This window comes from Bombina bombina, chromosome 1, assembly GCF_027579735.1.
Source record: "Bombina bombina isolate aBomBom1 chromosome 1, aBomBom1.pri, whole genome shotgun sequence".
In the NCBI taxonomy this organism is placed as follows: Eukaryota; Metazoa; Chordata; class Amphibia; order Anura; family Bombinatoridae; genus Bombina; species Bombina bombina.
Window position 1 is genome coordinate 712,512,323 of NC_069499.1, and position 21,790 is coordinate 712,534,112.

General features: G+C 41.2%; 1 protein-coding gene across 1 annotated transcript in view; it reads left to right on the forward strand.

Moving 5' to 3' along the window:
* The window catches only part of LOC128645893 (E3 ubiquitin-protein ligase RNF12-A), a 135,876-nt gene extending 119,896 nt beyond the window's left edge, over positions 1–15,980 (forward strand). The window contains exons 2-3 of the mRNA XM_053699206.1: positions 14,946–15,139; positions 15,849–15,980. Of these exons, the coding sequence (XP_053555181.1) occupies positions 14,974–15,139; positions 15,849–15,940 (258 nt within the window). The 5' untranslated portion in view covers positions 14,946–14,973 and the 3' untranslated portion in view covers positions 15,941–15,980. The remainder of the gene's footprint in view (positions 1–14,945; positions 15,140–15,848) is intronic.
* The last annotated feature ends 5,810 nt before the right edge of the window (positions 15,981–21,790 follow it).

Here is a 21,790-nt window from a genome sequence, read left to right on the forward strand (position 1 = left end):
GCAACAATTGACGGCATTAATGGATAACTCCATAGCAAATATTTTATCCAAAATGCCTGCATATCAGAGAGCGCGATTGCTCTGTTTTAAACACTGAAGAGCAGGAGGGCGCTGATAATTGCTCTGTCATACCCTCACACCAATCTGAAGGGGCCATGAGGGAGGTTTTGTCAGATGGGGAAATTTCAGATTCAGGAATAATTTCTCAACAGGCTGAACCTGATGTTGTGACATTTAAATTTAAATTAGAGCATCTCTGCACACTGCTTAAGGAGGTGTTATCTACTCTGGATGATTGTGACAACCTGGTCATTCCAGAAAAATTATGCAAGATGGACCAGTTCCTAGAGGTTCCGGTGCACCCCGACGCTTTTCCTATACCCAAGCGGGTGGCGGACATAGTGAATAAGGAGTGGGAGAAGCCCGGCATACCTTTTGTCCCCCCTCCTATATTTAAGAAATTATTTCCTATGGTCGACCCCAGAAAGGACTTATGGTAGACAGTCCCTAAGGTCGAGGGGGCAGTTTCTACTCTAAACAAGCGTACTACTATCCCTATCGAGGATAATTGTGCTTTCAAAGATCCTATGGATAAAAAATTGGAGGGTTTGCTTAAAAAGATTTTTGTACAGCAAGGTTACCTCCTGCAACCCATTTCGTGCATTGTTCCTGTCACTACAGCAGCGTGGTTCTGGTTTGAGGAACTCGAAAAGTCGCTCAGTAGAGAAACTCCGTATGAGGAGGTTATGGACAGAGTTCACGCACTCAAGTTGGCTAATTCTTTTATTTTAGATGCCGCTTTGCAATTAGCTAGATTAGCGGCGAAAAATTCAGGGTTTGCAATTGTGGCGCGCAGAGCGCTTTGGCTAAAGTCTTGGTCAGCGGATGTATCTTCCAAGACAAAATTGCTTAATATCCCCTTCAAGGGTAAAACTCTCTTTGGGCCAGAATTGAAAGAGATTATCTCAGACATCACTGGGGGAAAGGGCCACGCCTTTCGCAATTTCAGGAATGGACCGGCCTCTAATTCCGCATCCTCTAAACAAGAGGGTAATGCTTCACAAACCAAGCCAGCCTGGAAACCGATGCAAGGCTGGAACAAGGGTAAGCAGGCCAAGAAGCCTGCTGCTGCTAACAAAACAGCATGAAGGAGTAGCCCCCGATCCGGGACCGGATCTAGTAGGGGGCAGACTCTCTCTCTTTGCTCAGGCTTGGGCAAGAGATTTTCAGGATCCCTGGGCACTAGAAATAGTTTCTCAGGGTTATCTTCTGGAATTCAAGGAACTACCCCCAAGGGGAAGGTTCCACATGTCTCACTTATCCTCAAACCAAATAAAGAGACAGGCATTCTTACATTGTGTAGAAGACCTGTTAAAAATGGGAGTGATACACCCAGTTCCAACGGCGGAACAGGGGATGGGATTTTACTCAAATCTGTTTGTAGTTCCCAAAAAAGAGGGAACTTTCAGACCAATTCTGGATTTAAAGATCCTAAACAAATTTCTCAGGGTTCCATCGTTCAAAATGGAAACCATTCGAACGATTCTACCTACAATCCAGGAAGGTCAATTTATGACTACCGTGGATCTAAAGGATGCGTATCTACATATTCCTATCCACAAGGATCATCATCAGTTCCTAAGGTTCGCCTTTCTGGACAAACATTACCAGTTTGTGGCCCTCCCATTCGGGTTAGCCACTGCTCCAAGGATTTTCACAAAGGTACTCGGGTCCCTTCTAGCGGTTCTAAGACCAAGGGGCATTGCAGTAGTACCTTACTTGGACGACATTCTAATACAGGTGGCCCTCGGTTTACAACGGTTCAATTTACACCGTTTCAGAATAACAACCTTTCTTTCATGTAATTAACAAGAGTCCATGAGCTAGTGACGTATGGGATATACATTCCTACCAGGAGGGGCAAAGTTTCCCAAACCTTAAAATGCCTATAAATACACCCCTCACCACACCCACAAATCAGTTTTTACAAACTTTGCCTCCAAGGGAGGTGGTGAAGTAAGTTTGTGCTAGATTCTACGTTGATATGCGCTCCGCAGCAAGTTGGAGCCCGGTTTTCCTCTCAGCGTGCAGTGAATGTCAGAGGGATGTGAGGAGAGTATTGCCTATTGAATGCAGTGATCTCCTTCTACGGGGTCTATTTCATAAGGTTCTCTGTTATCGGTCGTAGAGATTCATCTCTTACCTCCCTTTTCAGATCGACGATATACTCTTATATTTACCATTTCCTCTACTGATTCTCGTTTCAGTACTGGTTTGGCTTTCTACAAACATGTAGATGAGTGTCCTGGGGTAAGTAAGTCTTATTTTCTGTGACACTCTAAGCTATGGTTGGGCACTTTATTTATAAAGTTCTAAATATATGTATTCAAACATTTATTTGCCTTGACTCAGAATGTTCAACTTTCCTTATTTCCAGACAGTCAGTTTCATATTTGGGATTATGCTTTAAATTATCATATTTTGTCTTACCTCAAAAATTTGACTTTTTTCCCTGTGGGCTGTTAGGCTCGCGGGGGCTGAAAATGCTTCATTTTATTGCGTCATTTTTGGCGCGGATTTTTTTGGCGCAAAAATTCATTTCCGTTTCCGGCGTCATACGTGTCGCCGGAAGTTGCGTAATTTTTTGACGTTATTTTGCGCCAAAAATGTCGGCGTTCCGGATGTGGCGTCATTTTTGGCGCCAAAAGCATTTAGGCGCCAAATAATGTGGGCGTCTTATTTGGCGCCAAAAAATATGGGCGTCGCTTTTGTCTCCACATTATTTCAGTCTCATTTTCATTTGCTTCTGGTTGCTAGAAGCTTGATGTTTGGCATTTTTTTCCCATTCCTGAAACTGTCTTATAAGGAATTTGATTTATTTTGCTTTATATGTTGTTTTTTCTCTTACATATTGCAAGATGTCTCACGTTGCATCTGAGCCAGAAGATACTACAGGAAAACCACTGCCTGCTGGATCTACCAAAGCTAAGTGTATCTGCTGTAAACTTTTGGTAGCTATTTCTCCAGCTGTTGTTTGTAATAATTGTCATGACAAACTTGTTAAAGCAGATAATATTTCCTTTAGTGATGTACCATTGCCTGTTGCAGTTCCCTCAACATCTAAGGTGCAGAATGTTCCTGATAACATAAGAGATTTTGTTTCTGAATCCATAAAGAAGGCTTTGTCTGTTATTTCTCCTTCTAGTAAACGTAAAAAGTCTTTTAAATCTTCTCTCTCTACAGATGAATTTTTAAATGAACACCATCATTCTGATTCTTTGGACTCTTCTAGTTCAGAGGATTCTGTCTCAGAGATTGATGCTGATAAATCTTCATATTTATTTAAGATGGAATTTATTCGCTCTTTACTTAAAGAAGTACTAATTGCTTTAGAAATAGAGGATTCTAGTCCTCTTGATACTAATTCTATACGTTTGGATAAGGTTTTTAAAGCTCCTGCGGTTATTCCAGAAGTCTTTCCTGTTCCTAATGCTATTTCTGCAGTAATTGCTAAGGAATGGGATAAATTGGGTAATTCATTTACTCCTTCTAAACGTTTTAAGCAATTATATCCTGTTCCGCCTGACAGGTTAGAATTTTGGGACAAAATCCCTAAAGTTGATGGGGCTATTTCTACCCTTGCTAAACGTACTACCATTCCTACGTCAGATGGTACCTCGTTTAAGGATCCTTTAGATAGAAAAATTGAATCTTTTCTAAGAAAAGCTTATCTATGTTCAGGTAATCTTCTTAGACCTGCTATATCATTGGCTGATGTTGCTGCAGCTTCAACTTTTTGGTTGGAAACTCTAGCGCAACAAGTAACAAATCGTGATTCTCATGATATTATTATTCTTCTCCAGCATGCTAATAATTTCATCTGTGATGCCATTTTTGATATTATTAGAGTTGATGTTAGATTTATGTCTCTGGCTATCTTAGCCAGAAGAGCTTTATGGCTTAAGACTTGGAATGCTGATATGGCTTCTAAATCAACTCTACTTTCCATTTCTTTCCAGGGAAACAAATTATTTGGTTCTCAGTTGGATTCTATTATTTCAACTGTTACTGGTGGGAAAGGAACTTTTTTACCACAGGATAAAAAGTCTAAAGGTAAAAACAGGGCTAACAATCGTTTTCGTTCCTTTCGTTTCAACAAAGAACAAAAGCCTGATCCTTCGTCCTCAGGAGCAGTTTCAGTTTGGAAACCATCTCCAGTCTGGAATAAATCCAAGCCTGCTAGAAAGGCAAAGCCTGCTTCTAAGTTCACATGAAGGTACGGCCCTCATTCCAGTTCAGCTGGTAGGGGGCAGGTTACGTTTTTTCAAAGAAATTTGGATCAAATCTGTTCACAATCTTTGGATTCAGAACATTGTTTCAGAAGGGTACAGAATTGGTTTCAAGATGAGACCTCCTGCAAAGAGATTTTTTCTTTCCCATGTCCCAGTAAATCCAGTGAAAGCTCAAGCATTTCTGAATTGTGTTTCAGATCTAGAGTTGGCTGGAGTAATTATGTCAGTTCCAGTTCCGGAACAGGGGATGGGGTTTTATTCAAATCTCTTCATTGTACCAAAGAAGGAGAATTCCTTCAGACCAGTTCTGGATCTAAAATTATTGAATCGTTATGTAAGGATACCAACGTTCAAGATGGTAACTGTAAGGACTATATTGCCTTTTGTTCAGCAAGGGAATTATATGTCCACAATAGATTTACAGGATGCATATCTGCATATTCCGATTCATCCAGATCATTATCAGTTCCTGAGATTCTCTTTTCTAGACAAGCATTACCAATTTGTGGCTCTACCGTTTGGCCTTGCTACAGCTCCAAGAATTTTCACAAAGATTCTCGGTGCCCTTCTGTCTGTAATCAGAGAACAGGGTATTGTGGTATTTCCTTATTTGGACGATATCTTGGTACTTGCTCCGTCTTTACATTTAGCAGAGTCTCATACGAATCGACTTGTGTTGTTTCTTCAAGATCATGGTTGGAGGATCAATTTACCAAAAAGTTCTTTGATTCCTCAAACAAGGGTAACCTTTCTGGGTTTCCAGATAGATTCAGTGTCCATGACTCTGTCTTTAACAGACAAGAGACGTCTAAAATTGATTACAGCTTGTCGAAACCTTCAGTCACAATCATTCCCTTCGGTAGCCTTATGCATGGAAATTCTAGGTCTTATGACTGCTGCATCGGACGCGATCCCCTTTGCTCGTTTTCACATGCGACCTCTTCAGCTCTGTATGCTGAACCAATGGTGCAGGGATTACACGAAGATATCTCAATTAATATCTTTAAAACCGATTGTTCGACACTCTCTAACGTGGTGGACAAATCACCATCGTTTAATTCAGGGGGCTTCTTTTGTTCTTCCGACCTGGACTGTAATTTCAACAGATGCAAGTCTCACAGGTTGGGGAGCTGTGTGGGGATCTCTGACGGCACAAGGAGTTTGGGAATCTCAGGAGGTGAGATTACCGATCAATATTTTGGAACTCCGTGCAATTTTCAGAGCTCTTCAGTTTTGGCCTCTTCTGAAGAGAGAATCGTTCATTTGTTTTCAGACAGACAATGTCACAACTGTGGCATACATCAATCATCAAGGAGGGACTCACAGTCCTCTGGCTATGAAAGAAGTATCTCGAATTTTGGTTTGGGCGGAATCCAGCTCCTGTCTAATCTCTGCGGTTCATATCCCAGGTGTAGACAATTGGGAAGCGGATTATCTCAGTCGCCAAACGTTGCATCCGGGCGAATGGTCTCTTCACCCAGAGGTATTTCTTCAGATTGTTCAATTGTGGGGGCTCCCAGAGATAGATCTGATGGCCTCTCATCTAAACAAGAAACTTCCCAGGTATCTGTCCAGATCCCGGGATCCTCAGGCGGAGGCAGTGGATGCATTATCACTTCCTTGGAAGTATCATCCTGCCTATATCTTTCCGCCTCTAGTTCTTCTTCCAAGAGTAATCTCCAAGATTCTGAGGGAATGCTCGTTTGTTCTGCTAATAGCTCCGGCATGGCCTCACAGGTTTTGGTATGCGGATCTTGTCCGGATGGCATCTTGCCAGCCATGGACTCTTCCGTTAAGACCAGACCTTCTGTCACAAGGTCCTTTTTTCCATCCGGATCTGAAATCCTTAAATTTAAAGGTATGGAGATTGAACGCTTGATTCTTGGTCATAGAGGTTTCTCTGACTCCGTGATTAATACTATGTTACAGGCTCGTAAATCTGTATCTCGAGAGATATATTATAGAGTCTGGAAGACTTATATTTCATGGTGTCTTTCTCATCATTTTTCTTGGCATTCTTTTAGAATACCGAGAATTTTACAATTTCTTCAGGATGGTTTGGATAAGGGTTTGTCCGCAAGTTCTTTGAAAGGACAAATCTCTGCTCTTTCTGTTCTTTTTCACAGAAAGATTGCTATTCTTCCTGATATTCATTGTTTTGTACAAGCTTTGGTTCGTATAAAACCTGTCATTAAGTCAATTTCTCCTCCTTGGAGTTTGAATTTGGTTCTGGGAGCTCTTCAAGCTCCTCCGTTTGAACCTATGCATTCATTGGACATTAAATTACTTTCTTGGAAAGTTTTGTTCCTTTTGGCCATCTCTTCTGCTAGAAGAGTTTCTGAATTATCTGCTCTTTCGTGTGAGTCTCCTTTTCTGATTTTTCATCAGGATAAGGCGGTGTTGCGAACTTCTTTTGAATTTTTACCTAAAGTTGTGAATTCCAACAACATTAGTAGAGAAATTGTGGTTCCTTCATTATGTCCTAATCCTAAGAATTCTAAGGAGAAATCATTGCATTCTTTGGATGTTGTTAGAGCTTTGAAATATTATGTTGAAGCTACGAAATCTTTCCGTAAGACTTCTAGTCTATTTGTTATCTTTTCCGGTTCTAGGAAAGGCCAGAAAGCTTCTGCCATTTCTTTGGCATCTTGGTTGAAATCTTTAATTCATCTTGCCTATGTTGAGTCGGGTAAAACTCCGCCTCAAAGAATTACAGCTCATTCTACTAGGTCAGTATCTACTTCCTGGGCGTTTAGGAATGAAGCTTCGGTTGACCAGATCTGCAAAGCAGCAACTTGGTCTTCTTTGCATACTTTTACTAAATTCTACCATTTTGATGTATTTTCTTCTTCTGAAGCAGTTTTTGGTAGAAAAGTTCTTCAGGCAGCGGTTTCAGTTTGAATCTTCTGCTTATGTTTTTTGTTAAACTTTATTTTGGGTGTGGATTATTTTCAGCAGGAATTGGCTGTCTTTATTTTATCCCTCCCTCTCTAGTGACTCTTGTGTGGAAAGATCCACATCTTGGGTAGTCATTATCCCATACGTCACTAGCTCATGGACTCTTGTTAATTACATGAAAGAAAACATAATTTATGTAAGAACTTACCTGATAAATTCATTTCTTTCATATTAACAAGAGTCCATGAGGCCCACCCTTTTTTGTGGTGGTTATGATTTTTTTGTATAAAGCACAATTATTCCAATTCCTTATTTTATATGCTTCGCACTTTTTCTTATCACCCCACTTCTTGGCTATTCGTTAAACTGATTTGTGGGTGTGGTGAGGGGTGTATTTATAGGCATTTTAAGGTTTGGGAAACTTTGCCCCTCCTGGTAGGAATGTATATCCCATACGTCACTAGCTCATGGACTCTTGTTAATATGAAAGAAATGAATTTATCAGGTAAGTTCTTACATAAATTATGTTTTTTTTCCAGTCATGTGACTGCTATTAAAAAGCATTGAGAAGCAGTGCATTGATAAAAATAGTCAGTAGGTGGAGCTGTCCGCTTGTGTTGCAGCAAAGCCAAGCAAGCTGAAATTAATCAGTTTAACCAGACCTGAGCTATAGAGCAGATTTCAAAGGAACTAGATCTTCCTGAATATAAATCAGTCCAGATTGGAATGCATAGAAACAACTGTTTGCAGAAAAATGCAAGTGAAGTCTGTGTTGTATGATTATTTTATTAGGTTTATAATGCTGTTTGGCATTTAAAGTCTTCATTTCAAAGCTTTAAAAATAATGTATTAGGTGTTACTTATGACAATTTTGAGAGGGGCCTGGAACCTATCTGCCTCACTTCCCATTGACTTACATTATAAACTGGGTTTCAATTTACAATGGTTTCGATTTACCATTCCTTCTGGAACCTAACCCCGGCATAAACTGAGGGCTACCTGTACAAGCGTCGTCTCTTTCAAAGGCAAAGGCTCACACAGACATCGTTCTGGCCTTTCTCAGATCTCACGGATGGAAGGTGAACATAGAAAAAAGTTCCCTGTCTCCGTCGACAAGAGTTCCTTTCTTGGGAACAATAATAGATTCTTTAGAAATGAGGATTTTCCTGACAGAAGTCAGAAAGTCAAAACTTCTAAACGCTTGTCAAGTTCTTCATTCTATTCCACGTACTTCCGTAGCTCAGTGCATGGAAGTGGTAGGATTGATGGTTGCAGCAATGGACATAGTTCCTTTTGCGCGAATTCATCTAAGACCATTACAACTGTGCATGCTGAAACAGTGGAATGGGGACTATACAGACTTGTCTCCAGTGATTCAAGTAGATCAGAAGACCAGAGACTCACTCCGTTGGTGGCTAACCCTGGATCACCTGTCCCAGGGGAATGAGCTTCCGCAGACCAGAGTGGGTCATCGTCACGACCGACGCCAGTCTAGTGGGCTGGGGCGCGGTCTGGGAATCCCTGAAAGCTCATGGACTATGGTCTCGGGAAGAGTCTCTTCTCCCGATAAACATTCTGGAACTGAGAGCGATATTCAATGCTCTCAGGGCTTGGCCTCAACTAGCAAAGGCCAGATTCATAAGATTCCAATCAGACAACATGAGGACTGTTGCTTATATCAATCATCAGGGGGGAACAAGGAGTTCCCTGGCGATGAGAGAAGTGACCAAAATAATGGGCGGTGGATCACTCCTGCCACCTATCTGTGATCCACATCCCAGGAGTGGAAAACTGGGAGGCGGATTATCTGAGTCGTCAGACATTCCATCTGGGGGAGTGGGAACTCCACCCGGAGATCTTTGCCCAGTTGACTCAATTATGGGGCATTCCAAACATGGATCTGATGGCGTCTCGTCAGAACTTCAAGGTTCCTTGCTACGGGTCCAGATCCAGGGATCCCAAGGCGACTCTAGTGGATGCACTAGTAGCGCCTTGGACCTTCAACCTAGCTTATGTGTTTCCACCGTTTCCTCTCATTCCCAGGCTGGTAGCCAGGATCAAGCAGGAGAGGGCCTCTGTGATCTTGATAGCTCCTGCGTGGCCACGCAGGACTTGGTATGCAGACCTGGTGAATGTCATCGGTTCCACCATGGAAGCTACCTTTGAGACAGGATCTTCTTGTACAGGGTCCATTCGAACATCCAAATCTGGTCTCCCTCCAGCTGACGGCTTGGAAATTGAACGCTTGATTCTATCAAAGCGTGGGTTTTCAGATTCTGTGATAGATACTCTGGTTCAAGCCAGAAAACCGGTAACTAGAAAAATTTACCATAAAAATGGAAAAGATATATCTGCTGGTGTGAATCCAAGGGATTCTTATGGAATAAGATCAAAATTCCTAAGATCCTTTCCTTTCTACAAGAAGGTTTGGATAAAGGATTATCAGCGAGTTCTCTAAAGGGACAGATTTCTGCTTTATCTGTCTTGTTACACAAACGACTGGCAACTGTGCCAGATGTTCAAGCATTTGTTCAGGCTCTGGTTAGGATCAAGCCTGTTTACAGACCTTTGACTCCTCCCTGGAGTTTAAATCTAGTTCTTTCAGTTCTCCAAGGGGTTCCGTTTGAACCTTTACATTCCATAGATATTAAGTTGTTATCTTGGAAAGTTTTGTTTTTGGTTGCTATTTCTTCTGCTAGAAGAGTTTCAGAGTTATCTGCTCTGCAGTGTTCTCCGCCCTATCTGGTGTTCCATTCAGATAAGGTTGTTTTGCGTACTAAGCCTGGTTTTCTTCCAAAGGTTGTTTCCAACAAAAATATTAACCAGGAGATAGTTGTACCTTCTTTGTGTCCGAATCCAGTTTCAAAAAAGGAACGTTTGTTACACAATTTAGACGTAGTTTGTGCTCTAAAATTCTATTTAGAAGCTACAAGAGAGTTCAGACAAACATCTTCTCTGTTCGTCGTCTATTCTGGTAAAAGGAGAGGTCAAAAAGCGACTTCTACCTCTCTTTCCTTTTGGCTTAAAAGCATCATCCGATTGGCTTACGAGACTGCCGGACGGCAGCCTCCTGAAAGAATCACAGCTCACTCCACTAGGGCTGTGGCTTCCACATGGGCCTTCAAGAACGAGGCTTCTGTTGATCAGATATGTAAGGCAGCGACTTGGTCTTCACTGCACACTTTTGCCAAATTTTACAAATTTGATACTTTTGCTTCTTCGGAGGCTACTTTTGGGAGAGAGGTTTTGCAAGCCGTGGTGCCTTCTGTTTAGGTAACCTGATTTGCTCCCTCCCTTCATCAGTGTCCTAAAGCTTTGGTATTGGTTCCCACAAGTAAGGATGACGCCGTGGACCGGACACACCAATGTTGGAGAAAACAGAATTTATGCTTACCTGATAAATTACTTTCTCCAACGGTGTGTCCGGTCCACGGCTCGCCCTGGTTTTCTAATCAGGTTTGATGAATTATTTTCTCTAACTACAGTGACCACGGCACCCTATAGTTTTTCCTGTTTTTTCCTCCTGTCCGTCGGTCGAATGACTGGGGTGGGCGGAGCCTAGGAGGGACTATATGGACAGCTTTTGCTGGGACTCTTTGCCATTTCCTGTTGGGGAAGAGATATTCCCACAAGTAAGGATGACGCCGTGAACCGGACACACCGTTGGAGAAAGTAATTTATCAGGTAAGCATAAATTCTGTTTTTTTCAAAGTGTGTTGCACACACGTTGGGCAATTAATTTGTGCTTTGGATGGTTAAGTTGCATGTGTACATAACATATTTCTCAGCAGACGATCCTTTCATCCGAGAGAATGGTTTCTCCATCCCGAGTGTTTGCAGAGATTTGCAAGAGGAAGATCTTATAACGTCTCCTTACCAAGCTACCCAGATAGGGGCCGAGGTACAGGGATTCTCAGGTGGAGCTAACAGATACATTAGCAGTGCCTTGGAGGTTCAATTTAATTTATCCTTCCGACCGTTAACACTACTTCCTAGTGTAGTGGCTCGTGTCAAGCAGGGTGATACTGAGTGCTCCATCTTGGCCGCAAGGAATATGGTTCGGATCTAGTGGGGATGTCATCTCCGTGGAAGTTACCTTGTCGCAGCGATCTGCTGACCAAGGTGTTTGTTCATCAATGTCTAGATTCTCTGAGGCTGACTGCGTGGAGATTGAACGCTTAGTCCTAGCCAAGAGAGGGTTTTCTGGGAGAGTGGTTTTTACTCTCATTCAAGCTCGTAATCTGGTTGCTCGTCGCATCTATCATAAGGTGTGGAGGACCTACTTATTCTGTTCTCCAGGATGAACTGGAGAAGGGCTTTCTGCAAGTCCCCTGAAGGGACAGTTTTCGGCCCTGTCTGTTACTGTACAAGAGGTTTGCAGAGCTTCCAGAGGTGCAGCCATTTGTTAAGGCTCTGCTGGGATCAGACCTGTGTTTAGATCTTAGGCTCGTCCTTGGAGTTTAAATCTTGTTCTTAAAGGGACATTAAACCCAAATTTTTTTCTTTCATGATTCAGATAGCGTATGCCATTTTAAGCAATTTTCTAATTTACTACCATTATCAATTTTTCTTTGTTCTCTTGCTTTCTTTATTTGAAAAGGCATTTAAGCTAAGGAGCCAGCCAATTTTGGATTCAGCACACTGGACAGCACTTGTTTGTTGGTGCTGTCCAATCAGCAAGGACAACCCAGGTTGTGAACCAAAATGGGCCATCTTCTAAACTTACATTCTTGATTTTCAAATAAAGATAGCAAGAGAATGAAGAAAAATTGATAATAAAAGTAAATTAGAAAGTTGCTTAAAATTGCATTCTCTACCTGAATGCAACAGGCTCTGTTGGAGCCTACGAATGAAGTAGACATTAAATTGTTGTCTTGGAAGGTTCCTTTTCTAATGGCTATTGCTTCTGCGCGCAGAGTATGTGTGATTGCTGCCTTGCAATGCGTCCCTCATCTGGCTTTTCAGGCCGATATGGCTGTTCTACGAACCAAGTTAGGTTTTCTTCCTAAGGTCGTGTCATTCGCAAAAATCAATCAAGAGATTGTGGTTCCTTTCTTACCTCTTTGTCTGAGGAGTGTTATCCGTTTAGCATAAAAACTGCGGGACATAACCCTCCTCTGAGGATTACGGCTCATTCTACGAGAGCAGTGGTTTCCTCTTGGGCCTTCAAGAATGAGGCCTCTATGGATCAGATTTGTTAGACGGCTACCTGGTTCTCCTTACATACTTTTTCAAAAATTTTACAGGTTTGATGTTTTTGCTGAAGCAGCCTTCGGGAGAAAGGTTTAGCAGTCTGTGGTGCCCTCAGATTAGGGACTGCCTCTTCCCCCCCCCCCCCCCCCCCCCCTCCCATTAGCATTTCTAAAAAAAAAAAATTCTTCTGGCACCCTTTACACTCTGATATTTCTCCTATTGTTCTTTGTTCCCTCTGCAGAATGACTGGGGTTATGAGGAAGGGGGGGGGAGTTGTCTAAGCCTTTGGCTGGGGTGTCTTTGCCTCCTCCTGGTGGCCAGGTTCAGTATTTCCCACAAGTAAGGAATGCAGCTGTGGACTCTACGCATACAGATGGAAATAAAATTATCAGGTAAGCATAATTAGTTTTTTGGCATTTTTTTCTGTCTAAGATTTCACTTATTTGTTTTTTAGTTTTCAAAACTGTGTCTACAGAAATAGCCTCTCTTTCAAAGCAAAAATGTTATGCGTGAAACATTTGGGGTTGAGAAATAGACCTTAAGGGGCACATAAACCCAATGTTTTTCTTTCATGATTCAGGACATAACAATTTTCAGATTTACTTATTTTATCAAATTTGCTTGGTTCTCTTTGTATATTTTGGATAGGAATGCTCTACTGGGCATTAGGGGAACACATTGGGTGAGCCAATGACAAGCAGCTAGCTCACAGAGGTGCATTGCTTCTGACCCCATCTATGTATGCTTTTCAACAATGGATACCAAGAGAGCAAAGCAAATAGGAATAAATTGCAAAGTTGTTTAACATTGCATGTTCCATCTGAATCATTAGTTTTAATTTTGACTTATTGTCTCTAATGCCATTGTTCCCGTTCATATCTATGTATACAGAATAAACTCTTACCAAGTTTCAAAAAAATCAATGAAAAGAAGATTGTTAGGAGTAGAATATATTTGCACACGGATCTGTGTGACGAGGGAGGGACAAGCATTACAAATGAATGTTTTAGTTAATTAAAGCTATTTACGTCATTATTATTAAGGTGATTCTTTTTTACGTGCTGCACACTTCAGCACTGCTCTGCATTTACGTTGTCTACCACTTTATGGCTGGATTGTTGTTGCTCCTAGATGCTTTCACGTCACAATAATAGCACTTAAAGGGACATAAAACAAGGTGGGACAGAGACAAAATATAAAATGTACTTTAATTACTTTACCTCCAAATTTATACTGCAGTGCCTCACAATTAACCCTTTCTTTTAGTTTCTGAATTGTAAAGCTCTAACTCCACCCACACAATTCCTTTTTATGGCTGTATCTTTGTTTATTTTTCTTTTGGTAAAATGCAAAAGTGAATAGGGATTATCTGCTGGAGCATGCCTAGAAGCTGTGAACACATTGAAATACAATGTTGGTGTCTAAACACAGATCCAGGCATTTTTAGCTATGTAATTAATTTTGCTTATTTTTGAAAATGTATTTTAAAATACTTGCCAGCAATTTTTAAACTATTTTTTTTTATGCAAACTATTTTAAATTAATTAGCCCTTAGGATATGCATAGATCTCAGCCTGTTTTATGGCGCTTTAAAGTTAATGCAGACAATTTACAAATGGGTACACCAGTTGATTTTGATTATTACATGGCTAAAAGTTACAGCAATATTAAGCTAAAATGATCCATTACCCCGTGCTATTTTCTGTGGAGAACAGTATATATAGTAGATTTATTTTAGTACAGAGTTTGTTTTTTTGCTTAAAAAAAATAAAAAAAATCTTAAATTGGTAAAACTAGTCTGAGCATTTGTGTGTTTATGGTGTAACCATAAACAATTCTCTTTTGACCATCATGTTCAACTCTTTTTGCCAATGCCTATGAAACTCCTGCTTTTTTTTTTTTTTTTCCTCGTCATTATAAAGTGGAAAACTGCAAGTGACTAAATACTTTTGTACATAGAGGCTATTCCTGTTGAACATAACCTTAGTTTCCAGGCTTATGCAAGGCATTAACAATTTTAGTTTCTAGATTTGCAAGGAAAACACATTTAAAGTGATTGTAAGGTTATGCAGTTTAAGACTTAGTATGTAAAATTAATCTTAAAAATAAAAAGTGCACTTTCTTTAATTACATTTTTTTTTAAAGACTGTTTCTTAGTTAAAAAATTTACCATTTACTTCCTCCGCCTGCTTTTCATCCTGTATTTAGTTGATCGATGACTAATCCGGCTTCATCCAATCGTTGCGTGCCCCCTTTGGCATCCTGCTCGCACCCTCTCCTCTTTGTTCCTCCCTGTCTTTATCTTTACTGCACCCTTTCTATAGTTCGGTGAAATTGATTGGTGCATTATAATTGTTATATTTATATAGGTATAGGATCTATATTTATCTTATATAGAAATTTCTAGCTGCTAGATTTCTTTAAAACCTAATCTAAGTCAAATAGCTTGCTGGATAAAGTGTATTTATGTCTACATATTTTTATAAATACTGAAAGTGCTCTCCTCTTAGGTAATTTATTGTATAGCTAACTCATAGACTTAAAAGCATTTTTTTTTTTAAGGTGCTTTTAAGTTGCCATATTAATCAACATGGAGAGTAGCGATTCTGGAAAAGGAACTGCTGACCAATCGGAGTCCCAGCGTCAAAGCCAAATGGACAGACTCGATCGTGAAGAAGCTTTTTATCAGTTTGTAAATAACCTTAATGAGGAAGATTACCGGCTCATGAGGGATAACAATTTATTGGGAACTCCAGGTATTTAAAAACAACTGTAGCCTCGAGCATTTAAATATTATTTGTAAATGAAAAAAACAGTTTTGTTGGTTTCACTAATTTTACTAGAGTATGATTTTCACCACAAATCATTTATTTCTTTTAGAAGCATTTTTCCAATATACTTTTAATTAACAATATTGCTACAAGTAAGCAATTACTTCTTTCATGATAACTATAAATTTTAGCTGCTGTAGGAAACAAATATGCATGAATGGACATGCTCAGAATTCCAAACGCATTGCAAATTGTCACCTGCTACATTTGCAGCATGTGTGATCATTGAATGCAGGAACACCTGATCAATGTATATATGCTGCATACAGCATATTAGTAAAGCAGTGATAACCTTTTTTGTTAGTACAAGTGTTTTGCCAAAATGCCTCTTGCAACATATATTGCTTTGGCTTTTAAAATTCTAGTAGAATGCCCCTTTAAAAGAAACACAAGTATTCAATAAACTAAGCTATACATTTGAATATGCTTCATCATTTTTCACTATCCCAAAATTTCAATAAAATAGTTGCTGGGTTTTGCTTTTTCTGAAATTAGTTTCCATCTCGTTCTAGAAGTCATGGTATCCTAGCCTCACAAAACAAATTCATTACAGCATTACAATGTGACCAGTCTTTATGTATAAATAATTTTGTGACTTGGTGAACACCATTTGTTTTACTATTTTTCTGTATAGGGGAGATAACGAAAGAGGAGCTGCTGAGAAGACTGCAGCAAATCAAAGAGGGACCACCTCCACCAAATACTGATGAAAATAGAGGTACTTAGAATATTTTAAGGGAATTAACATTAAACCATTAGTCTCACTGTGTAACAGCCAATGAACAGCTTCTACTGAACTGGTGAAAGGTAATCGCTCTGTAGTTTCTGACTTAAACCTTGGTAGAAAAAAACAAACCTTGACCAGGTTAAACGTAAAGGGATACAATCGCCCAATAGCATGTCACCTTGCATCAGAAGGGTAGATATCCATTGTGCTTGCCATTTTTACTTAAATCAAATTTGAGATGTATGCATTTATTAATCTGAAGCTTTATGAGATGGTGAATTTTTTTTTTCTCCCCTCCTTCCATGTGTATGACGGAACTAATACTTAAAGGGACACAAAAGTTACTCAAATGTCTGGCGGTTGTCCCAGATGTACAATCTTTTGGTCAGGCCTGTGTTTAAACTAATTACTCCTCCATGGAGTCTTCATTTAGTTCTCAATGTTCTTCAAGGGGCTCAGTTTGAGCCTATGCATTCCCTAGATATTAAGTTGTTATCTTGGAAGGTTTTATTTCTCGTTGCTATTTCATCTGCTCGGAGAGTGTCAGAACTCTGCGTTACAGTATGAGTCTCCTTATCTTATTTTCCATGCAGATAAGGTAGTTTTGCGTACCAAATTAGGATTCTTCCTATGGTTGTCTCTGATTGGAACATTAATAAGGAGATTGCTGTGCCGCCTTTGTGTTCTAATCCTTCTTCTAGAAAGGAGAAAGTTTGCACAATTTGGACGTGGTCCGTGTTTTGAGGTTTTTCCTGCAAGCGACTAAGGATTTTCTTCAGTCTTCTTTGTTTGTGTTTTTTTCAGGAAAACGCAAGGGGCAGAGAGCTACGCATCTCGGTAGGTTTCTGGGAGCTAAACAGTTTCCTATACTTGCATTCTCCCCTAGACTAACAAGTAAAAAAAGGTAATGCGAGTTATCAAGCCACAACAGTACCTGCAGAAATGTATGTACAGTACTGTGCAAAAGTCTTAGGCTTCCACCAGATCTCTCTTATTAAGATACCAACAGAAAATACAGTAAATATGTACACAATATAACTAAACACAATTTCTTTTTTTATGACACGAGTTCACGGATAATCTTAATTACTAATGGGATATTCACCTCCTGGTCAGCAGGAGGACGGCAAAGAGCACCACAGCAAAGCTGTTAAATAGCTCCTCCCTTCCCTCCCACACCAGTCATTCTCTTTGCCTACGTTAGTGATAGGAAGTGGTAAAGTGAGGTGTTAGATTAGATTCTTCAATCAAGACTTTATTATTTTTAAAGTGATGCAGGATTGTACTGCTTTGTCCTAGGGTGTAGCCGTAGTCCATAGTCTCTTCAGTAGAGAATTGGTGGCTTTAGAGTAATGGGAACTTGTGGGACATAATTCTCACTGCACCTCGATTTGAGGAAGTGGACCTCTCAAACCTTTGAACTGCCTTGCTGTCCAGCAGTAATATGAGGTAAGTGCTACTTTTATTTTTCTGGGAGCAGGAGAAAAACTCAGAAGAAAGTAAGCACATTGGAACTATTACTTATTATAAACTCTCCTAGGTGGAGAGGACTGTAGACAGAATTTTATAGCAGGCACTGGGGCTGGTTAGAGCGCTTTAATATTGGCTTCGGTGGTTTCTTCTCTAAGGGGTTAACAGGAGTAATTTCCTCGGGAAGAAAGTTTGTACTTTGGGCTATGCCCACGATGGGCGGATCTGTTTGTTCTGCGCGCCACTTCTATGTGCCTCAGTCTGGGGGACATATCGAGTGGATTTGTCTATTCCTGTCTAGGAGTGCATGTTCCATGCTAGACATGCATTCCTAGGACCGGACTGTGATGAAGTTTCTTCCTGCAGCATAGCGGATCGTCTATTACGTAGAGGGAAGTTTTTCATCTTTTGGCCAGTGAGGTAGGCGCCTCAGAAGTATTGCTGAGGTGTGGAGGTATCTGTAACCGCATTTTGGTGTTATTTTCTAGCCTACACAGAATGCACCAAAGAAAAGTTACCGTTTGAATTTAAAGAAACAATAACGTTTTTTGAGATTAATATTTTTTACTAAATTTTAAGGTCTTTACGTGATAATTTGCCTAGTGTGAACCAGTATGGCTCAAGGGACTTTGCAAAATGTTCCTTGCTCTTTGTGTTTTAAAGCCTTTGTGGAACCACCAATACCTTTCTGTCCCTCATGTATTGAGGACTTTAAGTTATAAGGAGAAAATGTTTTCTGAGCCAACTCCTTTTAAAGCGAATGTTGTCCAGGTATCTAATGATGAGGTACAATATATGCCGCAGCTCTCTCCTCAAGCGCTCCAAGTTCTACTGCCCTCACAAGCAGTGCCCTGCGCCTCCTCTGTAGCTTCTGCTGGAGTTACTTTAAAGGACATCGCATCTCTCATGTCTTCTACGATTTCTGATGCGCTGTCTGCTTTTCCTATGTTGCAGGGAAAATCAGACACTCAGTAAGTGAGGTTTCTGATGCAATTGTTGCAATTTCGAGGTTCCCTCCCAGAGGCCTGAAGAGGAGGATACCGCTGTAGCATCTGAAGATGAAATTTCAGATTCAGAAAGTGTAATTCCCCTTCCTGATACTGAAGTTGTATCTTTTAGATTTAAACTAGAACACATCCGTCTGTTACTTAGGGAGGTTTTAGCTACTTTGGACGACAGGGACTCCACAATAGTGGTTGTCCCTAAGAAGTCTAGTAAGCTGAACAAATATTTCAAGGTTCCTTCCTTGACGGACGTGTTTCCGGTCCCTGACCGAGTTTCTGAGATAATTGCTAAGGAATGGGAGAGACCAAGCATACCTTTTTTCTCCCTCTCCTATTTTTAAGAAAATGTTTCCAGTAGCCGACTCTATCAAGGAGGTTTAGCAAACAGTGCCTAAGGTGGAAGGGGCCGTTTCCACCTTAGCTAAGAGAACTGCTATTCCCATAGAAGATAGTTATGCCTTCAAAGATCCTATGAATAAAAAGTTAGAGGGTTTACTCAAGAAGATATGTGTACACCAGGGTCTGCAATGGCAACCAGCTGTGTGCGTTGCCACCATCACTAGTGCGGCGGCGTATTGGTTTGATGCACTGTCTGAGGCCCTCAGGACAGAAACTTATTTGGATGAGATCCAAGATAGGATAATGGCTCTTAAACTAGCTAATGCCTTTATTACGGACGCTTCCCTTCAAGTTATCAAGCTGGGAGCCAAGATTTCGGGTTTCTCTATTCTAGCTCGCAGAGCCTTATGATTAAAACCTTGGTCTGCGGATGTATCTTCTAAGTCTAAGCTTCTAGCTATTCCTTACAAGGGGAGACCTTGTTTGGACCTGGCCTGACGGAAATTATCTCTGATATTACGGGAAGTAAGGGTCATCTTTAGGAGAAACAAGCAAAAAGGACAACAGAGAATTTTCGTTCCTTTCGAAATTTCAAGGGAAAATCTTCCTCTTCCTCCTTCAAGCAGGAAAAATCTAAACCTGCATGGAGACCTAACCAGTCTTGGAATAAGGGAAAGCTATCCAAGAAACCTGCTATTGAATCCAAGACAGCATGAAGGGCATGCCTCCGGATCTGGTAGGGGGCAGACTTTCCTCGCTTGCGCTCGGGCTTGGGTTTGGGATGTTCAGGATCCCTGGGCAATAGAAATAGTATCTCAGGGATACAAACTGGTGTTCAAAAGTTTTCCTCCCAGAGGCAGGTTTCTACTTTCAAGATTATCTGCAGACCAGACAAAGAGAGAGAGGTGTTCTTACACTGCGTAGGAGACCTCTTCGCCCTAGGAGTGATTGTTCCCGTTCCAGTACAGGAACAGGGTCTGGGGTTTTCTTCCAGTATGTTCGTGGTTCCCAAAAAGGAGGGAACTTTCAGACCAATCTTAGACCTCAAGAGTCCAAACAAATTTCTCAGGGTACCGTCCTTCAAGATGGAAACTATTAGTTCCGTTCTTCCCTTAATCCAAGAGGGTCAATTTATGACAACAGTGGATTTAAAGGACGCGTACCTACATGTTCCCATTCACAGGGATCATCACAGGTTCCTATGGTTTGCCTTCCTGGACAGACACTTCCAGTTCGTGGCTTTTCCTTACGGTCTTGCCACAGTTACCAGAATTTTCACAAAGGTTCTGGGATCACTGTTGGGGGTGCTTTGATCATGGGCGCCATCCTTTCAACAAGCAAGATCCTACACGGACTTGGTGTTGTCCTTCCTGCGATCTCACGGGTGGAAGGTAAATTTGGAAAAGAGTTCCTTAGTCCCAAATACAAGGGTAACTTTCTTAGGAACCATAATAGATTCCCTGTCTTTGAAGATTTTTCTGACAGAAGTCAGGAAATCAAAGATTATCGATACTTGCCTAGTCCTTCAGTCCACTCCTCGGCTGTCAGTGGCTCAGTGGATGGAGTTAATCGGGCTGATGGTGGCGGCAATGGACATAATCCTGTTTGCTTGGTTCCATCTCAGACCTCTGCAGTTAAGCATGCTCAGACAATGGAACGGAGATTATGCAGACTTGTCTCCTCGAATACTACTGGGGCAGGAGACAAGGGAATCTCTTCAATGGTGGTTGTCTCTGTATCATCTCCCAGGGAACATGCTTTCGCAGACCATCTTGGGTGATTGTGACAACAGATGCCAGCCTTCTAGGGTGGGGAGCAGTCTGGGGCTCCCTAAAAGCTCAGGGAGTTTGGTTTCGGTCAGAGTCTGTTCTTCCTATAAACATTCTGGAACTGAGAACGATCTTCAATGCTCTTCTGGCCTGGCCCCAGTTGGCCACGGTCCGGTTTATCTGGTTCCGGTCAGACAACATAACTTCTGTGGCTTACATCAATCATCAGGGAGGAACGAGGAGTTCCTTAGCGATGGCCGAGGTAACCAAAATAATCCAGTGGGCAGAAGCCCACTCTTTACTGTCTGTCGGCGCTCCACATCCCAAGGGTGGACAATTGGCAGGTGGATTTCTTGAGCAGGCAGACCTTTCATCCGGGGGAGTGGGAACTCCATCCGGAAGTGTTCTCCAACCTGATTCCCTTGGACCTTCAGTCTAGCATACCTATTTCCTCAGTTTGCTCTTCTTCCTCGGGTAATTGCTCGAATCAAACAGGAGAGGGCTTTGTTGAGCCTCATAGCACCGGCCTGGCCTTGCAGGATTTGGTATGCATCTCTGCCACCTTGGAGACTTCCGTTGAGGAAGGGGCCCTTTCTTCACCCAAATCTAGTTTCTCCGAAGCTGACTGCTTGGAGATTGAACGCTTAATTTTATCCAAGCGGGGGTTTTCTGATTCAGTCATAGAGACCATGATTCAGGCTCGTAAGCCTGTAACTAGAAGAATTTACCATAAGATTTGGTGTAAATATCTCTATTGGTGCGAATCCAAGGGCTACTCATGGAGTAAAGTTAGAATTCCAAGAGGGTTTGGAGATGGGATTATCGACAAGTTCCTTAAAAGGTCAAATCTCTGTCTTATCTATTTTGTTACACAAACGTCTGGCGGATATCCCAGATGTACAATCTTTTTGTCAGGCCTTGGTCAGGATCAGGTCTGTATTCAAACCAGTTACTCCTCCATGGAGTCTTAATTTAGTTCTCAGTTTTTCAAGGGGCTCCGTTTGAGCCCATGCATTCTTTAGATATTAGGTTGTTATCTTGGAAAGTTTTATTTCTCGTTGCTATTTCTTCCGCTCGGAGAGTGTCAGAGCTCTCGGCATTACAGTATGAGTCTCCTTATCTTATTTTCCATTCAGATAAGGTAGTTTTACTTATCAAATTAGGATTCTTTCCTAAAGTTGTTTCTGATCGTACCATTAATCAGGAGATTGTTGTTCCTTCCTTGTGTCCTAATCCTCCTTCTGCACAGTTTGGACGTGGTCCAGGC